This window comes from Orbicella franksi, chromosome 9 (assembly GCF_964199315.1).
Source record: "Orbicella franksi chromosome 9, jaOrbFran1.1, whole genome shotgun sequence".
In the NCBI taxonomy this organism is placed as follows: domain Eukaryota; kingdom Metazoa; phylum Cnidaria; class Anthozoa; order Scleractinia; family Merulinidae; genus Orbicella; species Orbicella franksi.
This window is the reverse complement of record NC_138153.1, coordinates 23,721,815-23,737,242: the sequence shown is the minus strand read 5'-3', so window position 1 is coordinate 23,737,242 and position 15,428 is coordinate 23,721,815. Positions and strand designations below refer to the sequence as shown.

At 37.9% G+C, this 15,428-nt stretch overlaps 1 protein-coding gene across 2 annotated transcripts in view; it reads left to right on the top strand.

The window, feature by feature from the left end:
- LOC145497931 (sodium- and chloride-dependent GABA transporter 2-like) overlaps positions 1-15,428 on the top strand; it is a 35,179-nt gene that overhangs the window by 19,543 nt on the left and 208 nt on the right. For both annotated transcript variants that reach the window (XM_081477807.1, XM_081477808.1), the window contains exons 8-13: positions 624-748; positions 1,319-1,431; positions 2,053-2,190; positions 6,668-6,770; positions 8,231-8,331; positions 14,783-14,950. In XM_081477807.1, coding sequence (XP_081333933.1) covers positions 624-748; positions 1,319-1,431; positions 2,053-2,190; positions 6,668-6,770; positions 8,231-8,331; positions 14,783-14,950 — 748 coding nt within the window. The remainder of the gene's footprint in view (positions 1-623; positions 749-1,318; positions 1,432-2,052; positions 2,191-6,667; positions 6,771-8,230; positions 8,332-14,782; positions 14,951-15,428) is intronic.

Sequence of the window (15,428 nt, the reverse complement as noted above, 5' to 3'; positions counted from 1 at the left end):
AGAAAACTGTTCGCTTTTCAGAGCAGATAATAGATCAGAACAGATATGCTAGCATATTTTCACGCCAAATGGAGGCTATTGTTTATATAACTGTGATGTGAGCTATCACATAAGCCATACTCTTACTCTTACTCATTCTCCCTTATCCAGCTAATATCACAAATTATGACAAAAAAGCACCTTAAACAAGCTGTACACTGATGAAACATCATGCAACATTGTAACAGCCATAAAGTCCATTGTTTATTAGTCTAGATCAACAAGGGAAATGCTTGACACTGTCCTGTTTACAGTGTGAAAATCTGTGTCATTGTAACCTTACAATGTAATTCAAGAGTGTTCATAATGTTCGAGCCTACGTAATTGCTTTGTCCATGAGTTCCTTTACAAAATGACAGTCTGGTTAGTGTTCCTTTGACCATACACAAGCGAAATAACAACGTAATCAAAGAAAATGTGCAGTGCTGAGGTTTGACCTAAACTGGAAAGAACCTTGGTCAAATCACATGTCCTAAATCCTCAGGTGGTCTGATTACACAAGACAAACAACAAATGAAACTAGCATTTACAACATGTTTTATTAATTAACTAAAGGTAATGTTGTGTTTATTGTGTTATATTAGGGACTGCATCATATTTGCTTGTGTAAATAGTGGAACTAGTTTATATGGAGGATTTGTCATTTTTTCCGTGCTGGGATTCATGGCACTGAAACAGGGTGTACCAGTGGAGAAGGTGGCCGAGTCAGGTAAGGTGCATAAACTAGGCTGAGTTCCAGTGAAGATGGAAAAACACTTGCTTGTGCTTAAGACTATAGCTAAGAGGCATCCTTTTTTCCCAAAAATGTCCGCAGGCATTTATTTTTTATCCCCACAATTGCAGCTGCACTCGCACTTTGGAATCACTTGCAGTCACACAAAGAAAATACTTGCAGGAAAAAATGTATGTGGACAGACTTGTATTTCCTGATCTTCTCTCCTCTATATTGCGGTCTCCCCGATAGATTCAAGTCCCACATCATGGGGTATATATGGAAACAAACCTATAACATAAATAGTTACTTTATAGCACCCTCCAGAAGTTTATCCACATTTTTGAGCTCGAGCTGCTTGTTAAGAAATCACTGGTATATTCATAAGTCTGAAGAAGGAACTATAGAGATCAATGGCTTAAGGTGTTGGCTGACAAATTTTAAATCATCTCTATCAGAGTTATAGACAAGTTGATAATATGAGCCAGTGGTTCTATTTCAAATCAAATAGTTCATTCTAGAATGTCACAACTATATAATTTTTGTTGTTATCACATACGTTATCAGGTCCTGGTTTAGCATTTGTTGCATACCCTGCAGCCGTAGCAGAGATGCCAGTTGCTCCTCTGTGGTCCATATTGTTCTTCTTCATGGTGATCCTATTAGGACTTGACAGTGAGGTGAGTCTTTCTTTCATGTCAGTCATGCTGCAAGTGTGCCCAAGACACACAAAATGTTGTTGTCGCAAATAATGAACTGGAGGAGGACAATCCAGCATGAATTTTAAGATAGGAAAGAGACAGAGAGAGAAACTCTGGCCATACAGAAAAACAGCAGTGACACCATTGGTACTGGTCAGCATAGATCAAAGTGTGCATCAACACTAATCCAGGTCATCTACAGTGGTTGCGTCAGCCTCCTCATGTGTTGTAGTATCATGTTACTCTCACAGACAAAATTGACCTTCCCAGTTTTCAGGCACATTCAACACTATTCTCTCTGAAGAGTTCATAATTATCTCATGGACAAAATAACCTGGGAACTAGATAGTTTTTCTCACCCATGCGACACATAGATTGAAGGTTGACACTATGCTGTGCATGGAAATCCTTAACTTGGGCATCCAGGATTTGTACAAAATGGTCTTAAAATCAAATTTATAACCTCAAAATAATGCTTTGAAACAAAAGAAAAATACAAGAAATAAAACTGAAAACCAAGGACAGATACCAGATACACTTAAACATATTAAATTAATTTGCTTGTCTTGCATGTTTTTGTTTTAATTTTTTTTGTTACAGTTCGTTGGAGTGGAGGGTTTTGTAACAGCCATTGTTGACCTGTTTCCTCAACATTTGAGGCGTGGTCACCGCAAGGAGATTTTCATTGGTGTTTGCTCCATTTTCTGGTTTTTGTTGGGACTTTCTATGGTTACTGAGGTAATTAAGTTACACCATTGTAAGTATTTAGATGTCCTTTATAGACAAGATTGTATTTAATACATGACAAATACATGTACTGGCTCACAGTGCAAGCGTACCAACTGACGAGGACTTCCCATAACGATTCGATTTAGCACCTGGCACTCTTATTTACTTTTGATACCTCAAGGGAGGGTTGTTATTCGAGACAGGGTGCTTATTTCTTTTTTGAGAAACAACCAAATGTTCAAAACAAAACTTTATTAGTAGTACAGTATTTATGAAAAAAGGAACAATAACAGAAATTGCAACCGTAACAAAATAAATATACTGAATGTTCAATTAACGTTTGAAGGAATTATGCACTTGCATGGGCATAATAATAGAACATTTTACAGTTGTCTACTCAGTGACCTGGCCTTTGGATGGCAGCGAGGCTGGAGTTGACCTTGTTTTGATACAGACCTCGCTCAGCTTTTGTCATGTAAATACACCTAGTTAGCATAAGAACAACTTGTTTACACAACAAAAGCAGTGAGGTTTGTATCAAAACAAGGTCCGCTCCAGCCTCGCTGCCATCCAAAGGCCACTGGGGACTGAGCAGACAACTGTAAAATGGTCTATTGAGAAACTCAGAGGGAGACCACTGTTTCTGTGATTTGGCATTACATATGTGAGCAATTAAGGAAGGTAAGCCTCTGATGATACGTACTCTGAGGGCGCTTATTTTAAATTTTGGCTGATAGGAGGGGCGCTTATTCGAAGGTGGTGCTTATTTGAGGGGAGGCGCTAATTTGAGGATTTACGGTTTTGACAGAATATTTTCAAGAATAGAGCATGTCATTGAGGGAATTTATATTTTGTGAAACAACAGCAACATCACAATGAATCAAAAAGGACTGTTTTGAAAAAAATTGGTTTGAATGAGGAGGATTCCTTGTGCAATGGAAAATTGATCATACTTGTCTCCCCTATTATTGTTAGTAATATTTATTGTAAGTTAAACTGTATTTTATGTACTTCATGTTAGAGGTTTCTTGTGCATGCAGGCAAATGAAAGAGTATTTTCTCAAGTTAATAAGTATTTAAAAAGCTTAACTGAAATGAAGTGACCTTCACTTGTATATTAGATCTGTCGCGTTATATTAGCAAACTTTTTTTTTCTTTTAGCCTGAAAAAAATTGAAAGGCTACAATGGGATTCAAACCCATGATCTCAATGATACCAGTTCCTTGCTCTACCAGACAAACCTTGAAGTCTTGATTTCAGCCATGTATGTAGGATTGTGAATGTCTTTAGAAAGCAGAATGGTAATTAAGGCTTAAACAATCTCAACAAGTAAACTCACAAATGCACTGTTTATACTGTAGAAAACTACAGCATTATACAACATGGCCTATGAATGACATCGGTTATAGTTGTGATTAATAACTACTTAATAACTGAGAGTGTGGTCATTACGGGAAAATCTCAAACTGAGGCCTTACCGTATTGACCGAGCGATAGTGAGGTCAATATGGTAGGCTGAGGTTCGAGATTTTTCCATAATGACCAAACGGTCAAGTTTATCAAGTTGTTAATTATATGGCATATGAATTAAAGAAAGAAAAAAAATTATTCGAGCTGAAGTTGTCAATTTACATCTGCCGAGGTGCGCATTTACCGATTCTTTCATCGTCTCAAACCCAGGGCAAAACTACACAGTCAGTGAACTTCACTGTATTATGTATTTCGTTAAAAAGACACATTTCTTTACAGGAAAAATGATTGTCACAGTTTCGAAAAGGTATTTTAGTATCATGGTGCCACAACTTGATGGGAGAGTTTTTCTGACTTTTGTGGTGAAACATCAACACATATAGAAAAGACAGAAAGTGCTTCAAAATAGTCCAAACCGTTACGGTCTTTCGGTGAAAGAAAATATGAATGCCTCAGAATGTACTCTCAGAATAACTTGATCTTCACATTTGTTTTCGACAACATATCTTTGCCTTCTTCATTCTGGGATTTATGGATGAACATTTCAAGCCTTGAGAATGTCTAAAACTTCCTACAATTATCAGAAACACTGCTACCAACAGAAACAGCCAGATTGTTTACATCTGATGATCCTGGAAGCTGATTCACACTTGCTTGTTGGGGAGGAATCTGTTTGATGAGAACTGTGATGGAGTTCAATATTTCAGTAATTGTTGTGACTAAGACGATAACTTATAAGTGACCTGGTCCCTCTAAATGACGCCAAACACTGACAATCCGGTTACTATAGTGAACAGCAATAGTGCACATCTGATGGCAGATGGTCAGATATTGCTGCAAGTCCCAGGAAACTATTTTGGGACACCACTAAGAGGCACTGTAGGTGACCTAGACAGATCTTTTATGCCAGCTAGAGGAAAGCACCTGTAATGACCGATAAAGTCCTAGTGTAGAGCTGATAGGCTGTGGTGGATCAGTGGCCTGTGGCTTGTATCAGATGATCTGGAACTCCAATGCAAGTAGGTGGCAGTGGTGGCAGCCTTGATGCGGAAGCTGTGGCTGGAGAAGGTTCTGGTTAAGGAGAACCTCTGATCCCCAAGATAACCTTAAGTGCCAACAGTTTGATAACTATAGTGTATAGCAACAGCACACACCTGAGAAGAGGCAGGTGGCCAGATATTACTGCAAGTCCTGGGAAACTTCCTATGGAAGCAGGAAGTAACCACGCACTTATACTTGAGGTATTGTGAGTGACCAGGACAAATCCTTTATGTCTGCTTTGTGGAGAGTGCTGCTAACAATTCTGATGGAGTCCTGTTATGTTGAACTAATAGGCATTGCTAGACGAGCAGCCCATAGCCTGTATGAGGTGATCTGGTATCCACTGCGTGCAGCAACGGTGGCAGCCCCAATGTGGAAGCTGTGGCTGGAGAAGTTTGCAGCTATGTTAGCTGAGGCCATACTCTGCCAGAGCTAGTCTGTGAGACAAGTGCAAGAAAGAGGCTGCCCATTCTGTAACAGAAATGGGACCGAAGAGGATGCTGGCTAACAACAATGTGGCTGATGCAGCCCTTCCTAAATGGATTGGTGTTCAAGCCCTTGATATTTAAGTGAATGCAGGAAGGGGCCAAGGAGTCAGCACACCAGTAACCTTTCAGGTGCGCTCCTATTGAGCCTGCCACATCGGAGGACACTTTAAGATCAGCCTCAGGCTACAGTCCTGGGGAGAGCCAGAAGCTTACACTGTGCCAATAGGACAAAAACTAGTACCAGGTGAAATTCTCTATTAAGAGGAATGGGATATCTCTCTTTTGAAAACAGAATAACAGGTCGATCATGGGGCGTAGGAAGGTTCTACCTGGCCACACCACCTTAGCAGCATCATGCAAATGTCTGATTAGTGATTTAAGCTCCTGTCTGAAGCACCACTTTTGCAGAAACTAGGAACTAATCAGATCTTGCAAGGATAACAACTTCTCGGTAGGGAGGCTGGCCACTTGGTTGACTGAGTCAAGCTCAACTTTTAAGGCCAAAACACTGTGGAGGGGCCACACGCTTGCCGGGGTGTAGAAGCAAATCTGACCATTAACAAACTGCCAGGGAACTCTTAAGGTTATGTGCGCACCGGGGCACCTTGGGAGGGCCTGTCGTGATGAAATATCCAAGTAATGCAGAAGATCTGGTTTGAAGTTACCAAGATTCATTCCACCATGTCTGCGATTCAGTTAAAGATAAAAGGAGCTGATCGGAGATCAAAGGGGAGACTCAAATCCACCTGATAAGAATTGGTTGCACCACTTCATCCCTTGCAGATAATGATCAGATGGGGGTGTACAGGCACATTGCAATATGCCACCTCCACATCTAATTTGGCCATAAGGGCCCCTTTTTCTAACCTAGATACTAGGGGAATCACCTTATCTACAGTAATTTAGTGAAGGGTAAGCTCATCCAGGTTGATCCCATCACAGACACTAGCACCTCCTGGGGAGGAAAGATCCACTTGCCTCCGGTTGGCCCCTTTTGGGTATAACACTGAAGCCGCTAATTTAGAGATTTGGATAGAGGGAAGAATTGAAGTGGGTCGCTACCCTGCCTAAGGAGACCTCATCGGCCAGATACTTGTCTATAACTGATGGATTTATTATGCTGTGCAGTGGATGGCTTGTTCTTCTTAGCAGACTTGAGTGTTTGAGATGGGCAGAAACCTATTTAAACCCACAATGCAGTCCATCCAGCACGAAGTTAACCTGCTGCTGATTGGGATGGTTGGGTACCTAGTACCTAGTACCCACCATTTAATTTGTAAGTACCCATTGACACACCTGGGTCGAGAGAGAGGCAATGACCTCGAGTTGCTCGGCCAGCCAGCCAGACCACAAACCATTATGTAGTACTTCCACTCTACTGAGTGAAGTTTGATACTCATACAAACTTACTGTCAGCTAGAAGATCTAACTGAAGGTAATTTGAATTCAAATTTCTGGTGAGTAACATTCATTTCTTTTCATTTCAGGGTGGAATGTATGTGTTCCAATTGTTTGATTTCTATTCTGCCAGTGGTAGTGCGCTTTTGTGGGTCTCACTCTTTCAAAGCATTGCTATTGGATGGATCTACGGTAAGCAAAACATTCATCATCAGAACTTATTTTACAAGATGTCAGCCCAAAAACATGGACTCCTTAGAAACCAGAATTTTTATTTCCACTTAAAATTTTAGCAAATTATATTATTATATAATTATGCCTTATAATTTGTTAAGAGCAGAACTTCCAGAATTATCAACACTGTCACCACTGATCTTCAATTTTCTGGCCAAATGGTAAAATTAATGTTCAAAGGCCTAATAAATGGGTAATAATAAAAGCTGCTCTCTATGCAAGGGAAAGTAAGCAGAACGTTGCTCCACTCTTGGATGAGAACCTGTGAAAAACCTGTGAAAAACCTAAGAAATAACATGTGACACAGAAACACCCTGTGAAAAAACCTGTGAAAAACCTTTGAAAAAACACATGAAAATTAGGATTTCACAGGTTTTTTCACAGGATAATTCATAGGTTTTTCACAGCTTTTTCACAGGTTCTCATCCAATAGTGCTCCTCTGGAAAATGTATTTATGTGGGTTAGAGCACATGCTTTGAAAACAAGATAGTGGCCAGTTTTAGAAGCCATAGTGCAAATTTCAAAGATGAGCGTTGTTTTAGTTTACAACCGCTTTCAGTGTTACGTGCATAGCAACTATCTCTCGACATGCCATCTTTCGACGTGCTATGTAACCTGGCCTACATCAAAATGTAAGCACAAGTGGCTTCTTTACGGTCAACCTCAACTTTTAGTCATGAAAGATGGATTTATTTGACATCAAACTAAGGCTAGGAGCATCAAGAAAACATTCTGTGAGTGATAAATTGACTGCTTTGAATGTTTACATTCAATTCTTCTACCAGAAGTCACTATTGAGAGCCGATCGAGTACACTAAAATCGTTTGAATTATCCCGTAAATTGGGAGTCCACAATCTTCTTCATTCATTTAAGGTCAGTAATCATCATATTCTTGTCATTTGTTCTGCTAATGACCAGAAAAATTGGTAGCTTCACAGGTAAACCGTATTTCAGCCATTTACATAGCATGTCGAAAGATGGAATGTCGAGAGATGGTGGAAAGATATCGCTTGTGCACGTAACACTGATCATGAAAGCGGGTGTAATAATATTATTCTGCAGCCTTAGAATGTTTACTAGTTTGTACGCCATTTTGACCTATATCATATGATTTTGTATCAGATAAAATGTGTTCGACAAATTAAAAGAAACTGACAATCTTGAAAGAGTACTACAGTATATACAAATTATGTGACACTTCACAACCAAAATTGGGCTGTTTTCATCCCACCTGGCGGCTATTGCAGACTCTCGATATAACAGACAGCAAATGGCAGTCCCAAGGATGGTGTCTGCTATAATGAGAGTAGGCAGGAGTGGGGATTGCTTGGTAACCAAGCTTAAGGTAGCAGCGATAAACTGTACAATCGTTCTTCAGCCCATGTTGATATCTTATTATTTGCCATTTATTTTTAGGTGGAGAACGTTTCTATGATAACATGGCTTCTATGATTGGATTTCGAATCAATCCTTGGATCAGGATATGCTGGAAATATTTGACACCTTTGTTTTGTGTGGTCAGTAGTTATGATTATAGTCATCATCACAACGTTAAACTTCTAGATTTATATGTAGTTTTGTTGTTGCAGTTTAACTGGAGTTTTTCGTTATTAATAAGAACTCTTGAAGGTTGTGGCACAGTGTTCCAACTTTGTTGCCAAAGCAATTATTTTAGTGCTACTCTTGTTAAAGGGATGGTTTCACAGCTTGGTGCAAGCTGTAACATTAGCCCATTTGATTCCATTGTTTATGAAATACAGTGAAACCCCATTAATCCAGTCACCAACAGGCCACCAAAATCTGGCCGTATTAATGGGGTGGCCATATTAAAGGGGTTCTTTTTAAAACATAGGAAAATGATGGACTTGGCTTTTGCCTGGGCCAGAATAAAGTGGCTATAATAACAAGGTGGCCTTATTAACAGGGTGGCCGTAAGACAGCGGCTCCACTGTAATAAAAAGAGAGTTGATGATTTTTGCAGGAAAACATTGTGATATACATGTAGGTCAGATGGTATATCTTATTGGAACTCCTTTTGTAAATTGTTCCCACTCCCATGGCACCACTCAATGCCATTGATTATGAGCCAATCTAGTGTGAGTAGATAACTTTTGCTTGTGTGCAGAATAAAACCTTTGGTGCAAAATGAATAAATTCAATGTTCATATTTAATGCAACACTTTCTGTTTAAATCCATCTATGATTATGGAACTACATGTGGCTCGGTTATAGAAAGGGGAAAAGTACTTTATTCTCACACCAAAGTTTGGCATGTGCCTCTCCCTTTAACTATTAAGTCTTTACTTGGTTGCTTACTCATACTATGTACATGCAGCCATGTGTGCATGTTGGCAGGCAGGGAGTTCATGGGTCCTGCATGTGTGCATACTAACTTATTGATGTACCTCCTAAGAGGTCCCCTGCGAAATAAATTCCCAGTAGTCTGGGAATTCCTAGGAATTCCAAGTTATTCCAAGACATGCAAATTGTGCTTTATCCAAGACCTTGGAATTTCTGGGAATATTTGGGAATAGTGGAAGTATGACTGGGAATTATTGGGAATTCCTAGGAATTCCAAGTTATTCCAAGCCATGCAAATTATGCTTAATCCAAGACCTTGGAATTTCTGGGAATATTTGGGAATAGTGAAAAGTATGACTGGGAATTATTGGGAATAATCCTTGGAACTCCTATTATTTCCCAGAGTGTTTTAAAAAATGTGTTTGGAATATCTAGGAATTTTGGGGAATAGCTGAAACACATGAAATATTGTTGGAAATTTCTATAAATTTCCAAAGTGTCAAAATTAAAGATGAACTCAGTGCATGAATCAATTTCTGTACATTAGTAAAAATCAACACGATCATTTCTCTGTAGTTCCATCCTTTTTTACTGTTGTCAAGCTCCAAGGTAATTATTTCCAAAGAAATGTACATTAATTCCAGTTTAAGTCTGACAACTCAACATAAAACTATAGCACTGATAACATTGCTTTTTAGATCCAACATGATTTGTTAGTGTATATGTGCCCATATGGACCCTTAAATCAAACACCCAGAGTTTAACTGATAGAAAAATGGATGCTCTTAGATCTGATAAATAGATTAAGCAAAAAATTCCTGTCAGCATAAATGAATATATATTATTTCCAATTTCAATGAAACCAAAAGTATATATATGCATGTATATATTTAATATAATTGTAGATTCACACACATACCCATCACAGCCCACTGTTGAACAATTTTTGACTTGATCCTTTTTGAATTTAGGAAAAAGAGGAAAACATCTCTCTCAGATGTCATAAATGAAAAGCTCACAGTTTCCACACACCTGCTGTACATTTGTAAAACTGTACTGTGACATTCTCTGGACAAATTACCGCTAGTTTCATTAAAACAACAATATCTGTTGCCTCTCAACAATATCTGCAGCCTCTCATTGTCATACAATGTCTTGAAATTAAGGCCAGAATAGCCATACAGGCATATTCTTCGGCAGAAAATGTCTTTTTCTTGGGAACCATTAGTTTCACTTTCATCAGGGGAGTCAAGTGAATGGCCGTCAGTGTCAGAGTTCTCAAATTCTTCAGAGGAGTCAGAACTAGAAACTTCAACATCATTATCTGAATCACTGTCTGTGGACAAATCTGAGTTGTTGTGTATTACATCAGTTGGTATTTCTGTAATATTTTCAGGTATATGCAACTCCATTTCATCAAATGCTTCTGTGAAGCTTCAATTCTTGCATAAAGGTTGACTCCACAATCCATCAAAGTCATCCACAACATTTTTGCCAACAGCCATCTCACTCAGGTGAGCCAAAGACTCTGAGGTGTTTTGTTCATGGTGCTGGAAATGATCTCCAGCAAAAAGTGATGCAAGAGAGGGAGATGACATCAACAGGCCTGTGAAGACTGCTTTAAGCGATTTATGTGGTCGAATCTTGTAGATTTTGGTATGGGCATAGTGGGATCATCAATATGTTTCTTGTATTTCCTTGTCCTTGTGGTCACTTTAATTCATAACACAACAAAATCAAACGAATCAAAAAGATTGAGTCAGTGGGAAACAAATAAATAACTGACACAAATAAATGACAATGCAAATAAAAAAAACCTACATCTTGATGTATTGAAAAGACTATAGATCTCATATCATGTTAATCCTTATAAATAATTCAAAGGAAACAATGACAAGCATTGCAAATTTATACTTGCTGCATTGTGCTGACTGGGTGTTGAAACATGTGGGCTCTCAAAATAGATTTGGTGGACTAATACAACAAGCTTAAGCTTATTTCGCAGAATTTATCTCGTTTCCTTAAGTCGATTTAAAACTTGTCAGGTGAATTTCGGCTTTTGGGGTTTTTAAAGAGCACACAATGCATCGCTTAGTTTGATTTATTTACAATTATAGCTTATCATAACAGAAAATCCCTATAAAATTGGATTCCTTACCTTTGCAGTGAACTTGATTTAAGTGCCTCACGATCCTTTGTTATCTTGACAACCGTCGGGAACAGATCAACCAGTTAAAGTGCGTTCCATTTTCCTCCTTGATTTCTTCGTAAAAAGTCTGTGTAGTTTTTTCCTTTTGAAGCAAGACCCATCTTTCAAAAGACCACCAAAATAGCGTGGAAAGGGAAAAAGACTTGCCATCGAAAGCGACTGGTCCGGCAGCCTCGTTGCCAGTCTCTCTCTCCTTCTTCTCCAGTTCCATTCTCTCCTCAACTGATCAACGGAACCAATCACAGCACGCTAATTTTCACCTGACTATCCTCGTGACTAAATGTGACAAAGATCGCGTTATTCATTCTCTTTTGGCGCCCATCTTTGCATTCAGCGTTAACGGTTGATCGCTCGTGCGTTTTAGTAGATTTCACTTCCAAAATTATATCAAAATGGTTTTTGCTGCGGTCCTGTGACCAGAAGAAAACAGGGTGAGTGTCATTAACGAGAAACAAGTTATTCTTGGCGAAGATTTGGAGCTAAAAGAAAGTCTTACTGTGGATGTTTCAACGGGGAAAAATTCAAAGGGCAGATTAGCCGTATACAAAATTATTTGGTGAGTAATCGAATTCAAGTAACCTTATATTATACAAAGTAAATTCTTGTATTTAGACAGAAGCTTTTCAATGAACTTTATCATCACGAATCATACACGAGTGGGTCACTCAGTCATAGTATGAAATTAATTCTGGCTAAAGCAAAGTTGAAACAATTTAGGTTGCCCAGTCAGTGCGTGCCTAAACAATTTGATTTGCGAATAACAAGTAGTTTCTCTCGCCACACTTGTTCAAACGAAACAAATATAGCAGTTATCTCTGATCCCAGTCAAAGTTCTTCACAAAAACTCCGACGAGGCAGCCACAGTGTGCATGAGTTTGATACGTGTCTCCTGTGTGTTTCAGCCTGACTGTATGGCAATCCGTGTTGATCTTCAATTTTTGTCCATCCGTATATTCCTTTGTGTTTACTCTATTATTTAAATGTTCCGTCAATGTTTTAAGTGTCTTTTTTAATATTTCTAATGTCTAAATTTGGCTAAAAACCGTGATATATATATCCTCCAATTCGAGAGTTGTTGATACACTGACAGAAGAAGGAAAACCTTGATTTAATCAACTGTAAGCTCAAGATTTATGTAACATATTTATCAATAGTATACAAGCACCTTCACAATTATCAAGTCTTCTCTTTTAACATTTCAACCAGCTTACAGTCAGGTCTTAATTAGCTGCATGTATTAAACTGTGAGCACATAAACATTTGGATCTCAGTCTTACAGTACCTCATATATATCGCAATGTAATGTATTTTTTTAAATTTGTTTTAGGTGTCATACAACAAAGATGACGATTAAGAGGCTAGCTGTTGACACCCTAATTAAAGGGCAACAAAAGAAGCTGCAGAATCAACAGAAATAACTGAACAGCAGCTAAGTTTGCCCAAACTCAGCCTTTTTTAATTTTAAGGAGTGTTTCAGTTTTGTTCTTACCATTGATTCCTTACAATCATGAAAATCCAGATTTGTTCCACATAATAACAATAATTTAAGCTACAATCTTGTGAATGGAAAATTGTTGGATTTCTAAACCAAAAAAGTAAGTAACTTATCTGAAAGAGTTCTCTCTTTATCAAACATGTAAAAGTTTGACCATCATATCTGTTTTCAGTTTTGCTTTTGATTCTTGATGTAATGAAAAAGAAACAGGATAGTTAATCTTATGTATAAATTCATGAAAGCAAATGTAATAAACCATTGATTTAAAACCTGTTTGATGTGATATCAGTGACTTTATTTGTTGTTTTAATGTCGGGCATTAATCATCAAAATTTTGTCTGACCTACAAATGATACAAAATTCCCAGTTTTTCTCAGATTTTCCAAAAAATTCCAACCTATTCTCAAAAAATCCTACAAATTCCAAGTTATTCTCAGAAATTCCTAGGAATTTTTGGGAATTTTAAGGAATTTTCAAGGTGAGTATATTTCAGTTGGAATTCCTAGGAATTCTTAAAGTCATCTCACAAGTGGTGAGCTTTGATAGCTGACTATCTCTGACATAGGTAGGAATGGCATGTGTATACTTAGTAAAGCCATTCATGCCTCTAAGTTTTCTATAGATTATAGTATTATTTTTCAAGGTAACAGATTCCTAACTTTTGAGGAATTCCGCAGCAAGTTCAAAATTAACACAAACTTCTTAAACTATTTCGGTCTATGCCACGCAGTCCCTCAAAAATGGATCAATATTCTCAAAGGAAATGTTACTGAACCCTTGGAAAAACGTTCTGAGAAGGATAAGATATCTTTAGATAAACTCTCTTGCAGATCAGCAAGTAAATTCTTTGTTAAGAGTAAATTTGTTACGCCTACAGCTGAACGAAGGATGAAAGAAGCCAGTCTAAAAGAACAGACAATACAACTCATTTATAGCCTTCCCTGTAATGTTACAAAAGACACTAGACTCACCATTTTCCAATACAAAATAATTCATCACATTCTACCCACAAATGCGACACTTTTTAGAGATTCAATCAAGGAACATGATAAATGTCACCTCTGTGGAGAAAGACAAACGTTAACCCACCTTTTTGTTACCTGTTCTGAAGCTCAGCATTTTTGGTCTCTCTTTACTAATTGGTGGAGCTCCAAAAACGGGGATAGGATAACTCTCAATAAAAATGAAATAATATATGGCGTGACAGATAACTTCACTCGTCATCTTGGCTTAAACCTCTGCATTATTATAGCCAAATATTATTTATATACTGCCTCAAGAAAAGAAGAAGAGTTTTATTTCGATGCTTTCTTAGCAATGTTGACAAACAAAATTAAAATTGAGAAACATAAATCTAAGTCACAAATTAATATGTGAGAAAGCCTCCTATTGTAGCTAACCCCTCAGTTACATGAAAGATATTAACAAATTGTAATGTAAGATATTGTTGTAATGTAAGTTATTTAAAAAATCGTAAATAATGTTAGTATTGTAAGTTTTGTTATTATCGTTAAATTGTAAGTTACGTTGACATTGTAAGTAGTAGGTATTTTTGTATGTAATGTAATGAAAGATATTGCAATAAAAAAATAATAACAAAAAAAAGATTATAGTCAACCATTAAGAAAATCACTTTTCTGTTATGTATTTTTACAAAATTTACCCCAAAGCTTCACTGCCACTTCACTTTCTTGTCAGACAAGGGAAGGATAGCTGCCAGCCCTAATTAAAAATCTTCTAGCCCGGGCTTTTGGGCACAACTTTCTATGTATGCATGCTGTCAACCTATTTTAGCTGCCTCATTGACTTATGTACCTCATAGAAATACTGGGTTTGTAGTCTTATAAAAATAATAGTATCTGCACATATACCTTGATAATTTAAGCACGATCCAGCTAGGCCTTGCAAACCAGGATCGCAGGCTAGGTGATTTTAGCTTATAATGTGCTCATTGTCATTGCAGGCTATATTTATATTCAGCCTTGTGACATACAAGCCATTGACATACAATGAGTACTCCTACCCTGTTTGGGGCCAATTGATTGGTTGGGTTTTATCATTGTCGTCCATCATGTGCATTCCAGGTGTCATGATTTTCAAGATTGTGACCACAGAAGGAACATTGCAAGAGGTAATCATCCCTCATTTATTTTCTATGGCTTTATAAGAGCTACCTCAAGACAACATCACAATTGATTCAAATGAGGAGACCCACCAGAACACTGCTTATTATACACTGGAGTTTAAACGCCACAGTATACACATGTAGTCAAATTTATAGCTACATCTTGAATGAACTCCTCATTGAAAAAAATCTTTATTAAAATATGTTATTCCTTCAGAGTTTTAACCCTTATTTTGTGGGGTTTGCTGGTACCCATTTGAAAACCTGGTTGGCAAGAAACACAGTTAGAGTGGTATAACTTGCCATTTTTCCAGACTCGTTGACTTGTACTTAGTGCACAAGATCCTCTAGCCTTCCGTGACATGCTTGAGTTACTAGAGATGAACTTGGATCTTTGTGCCAGTAAACCAGTGTGTTCACTAACACTCGTAGGGAATCAAAACCTCTTGGTCATGAAAGTTGCAACCATAGGCCAAGAGCAAGT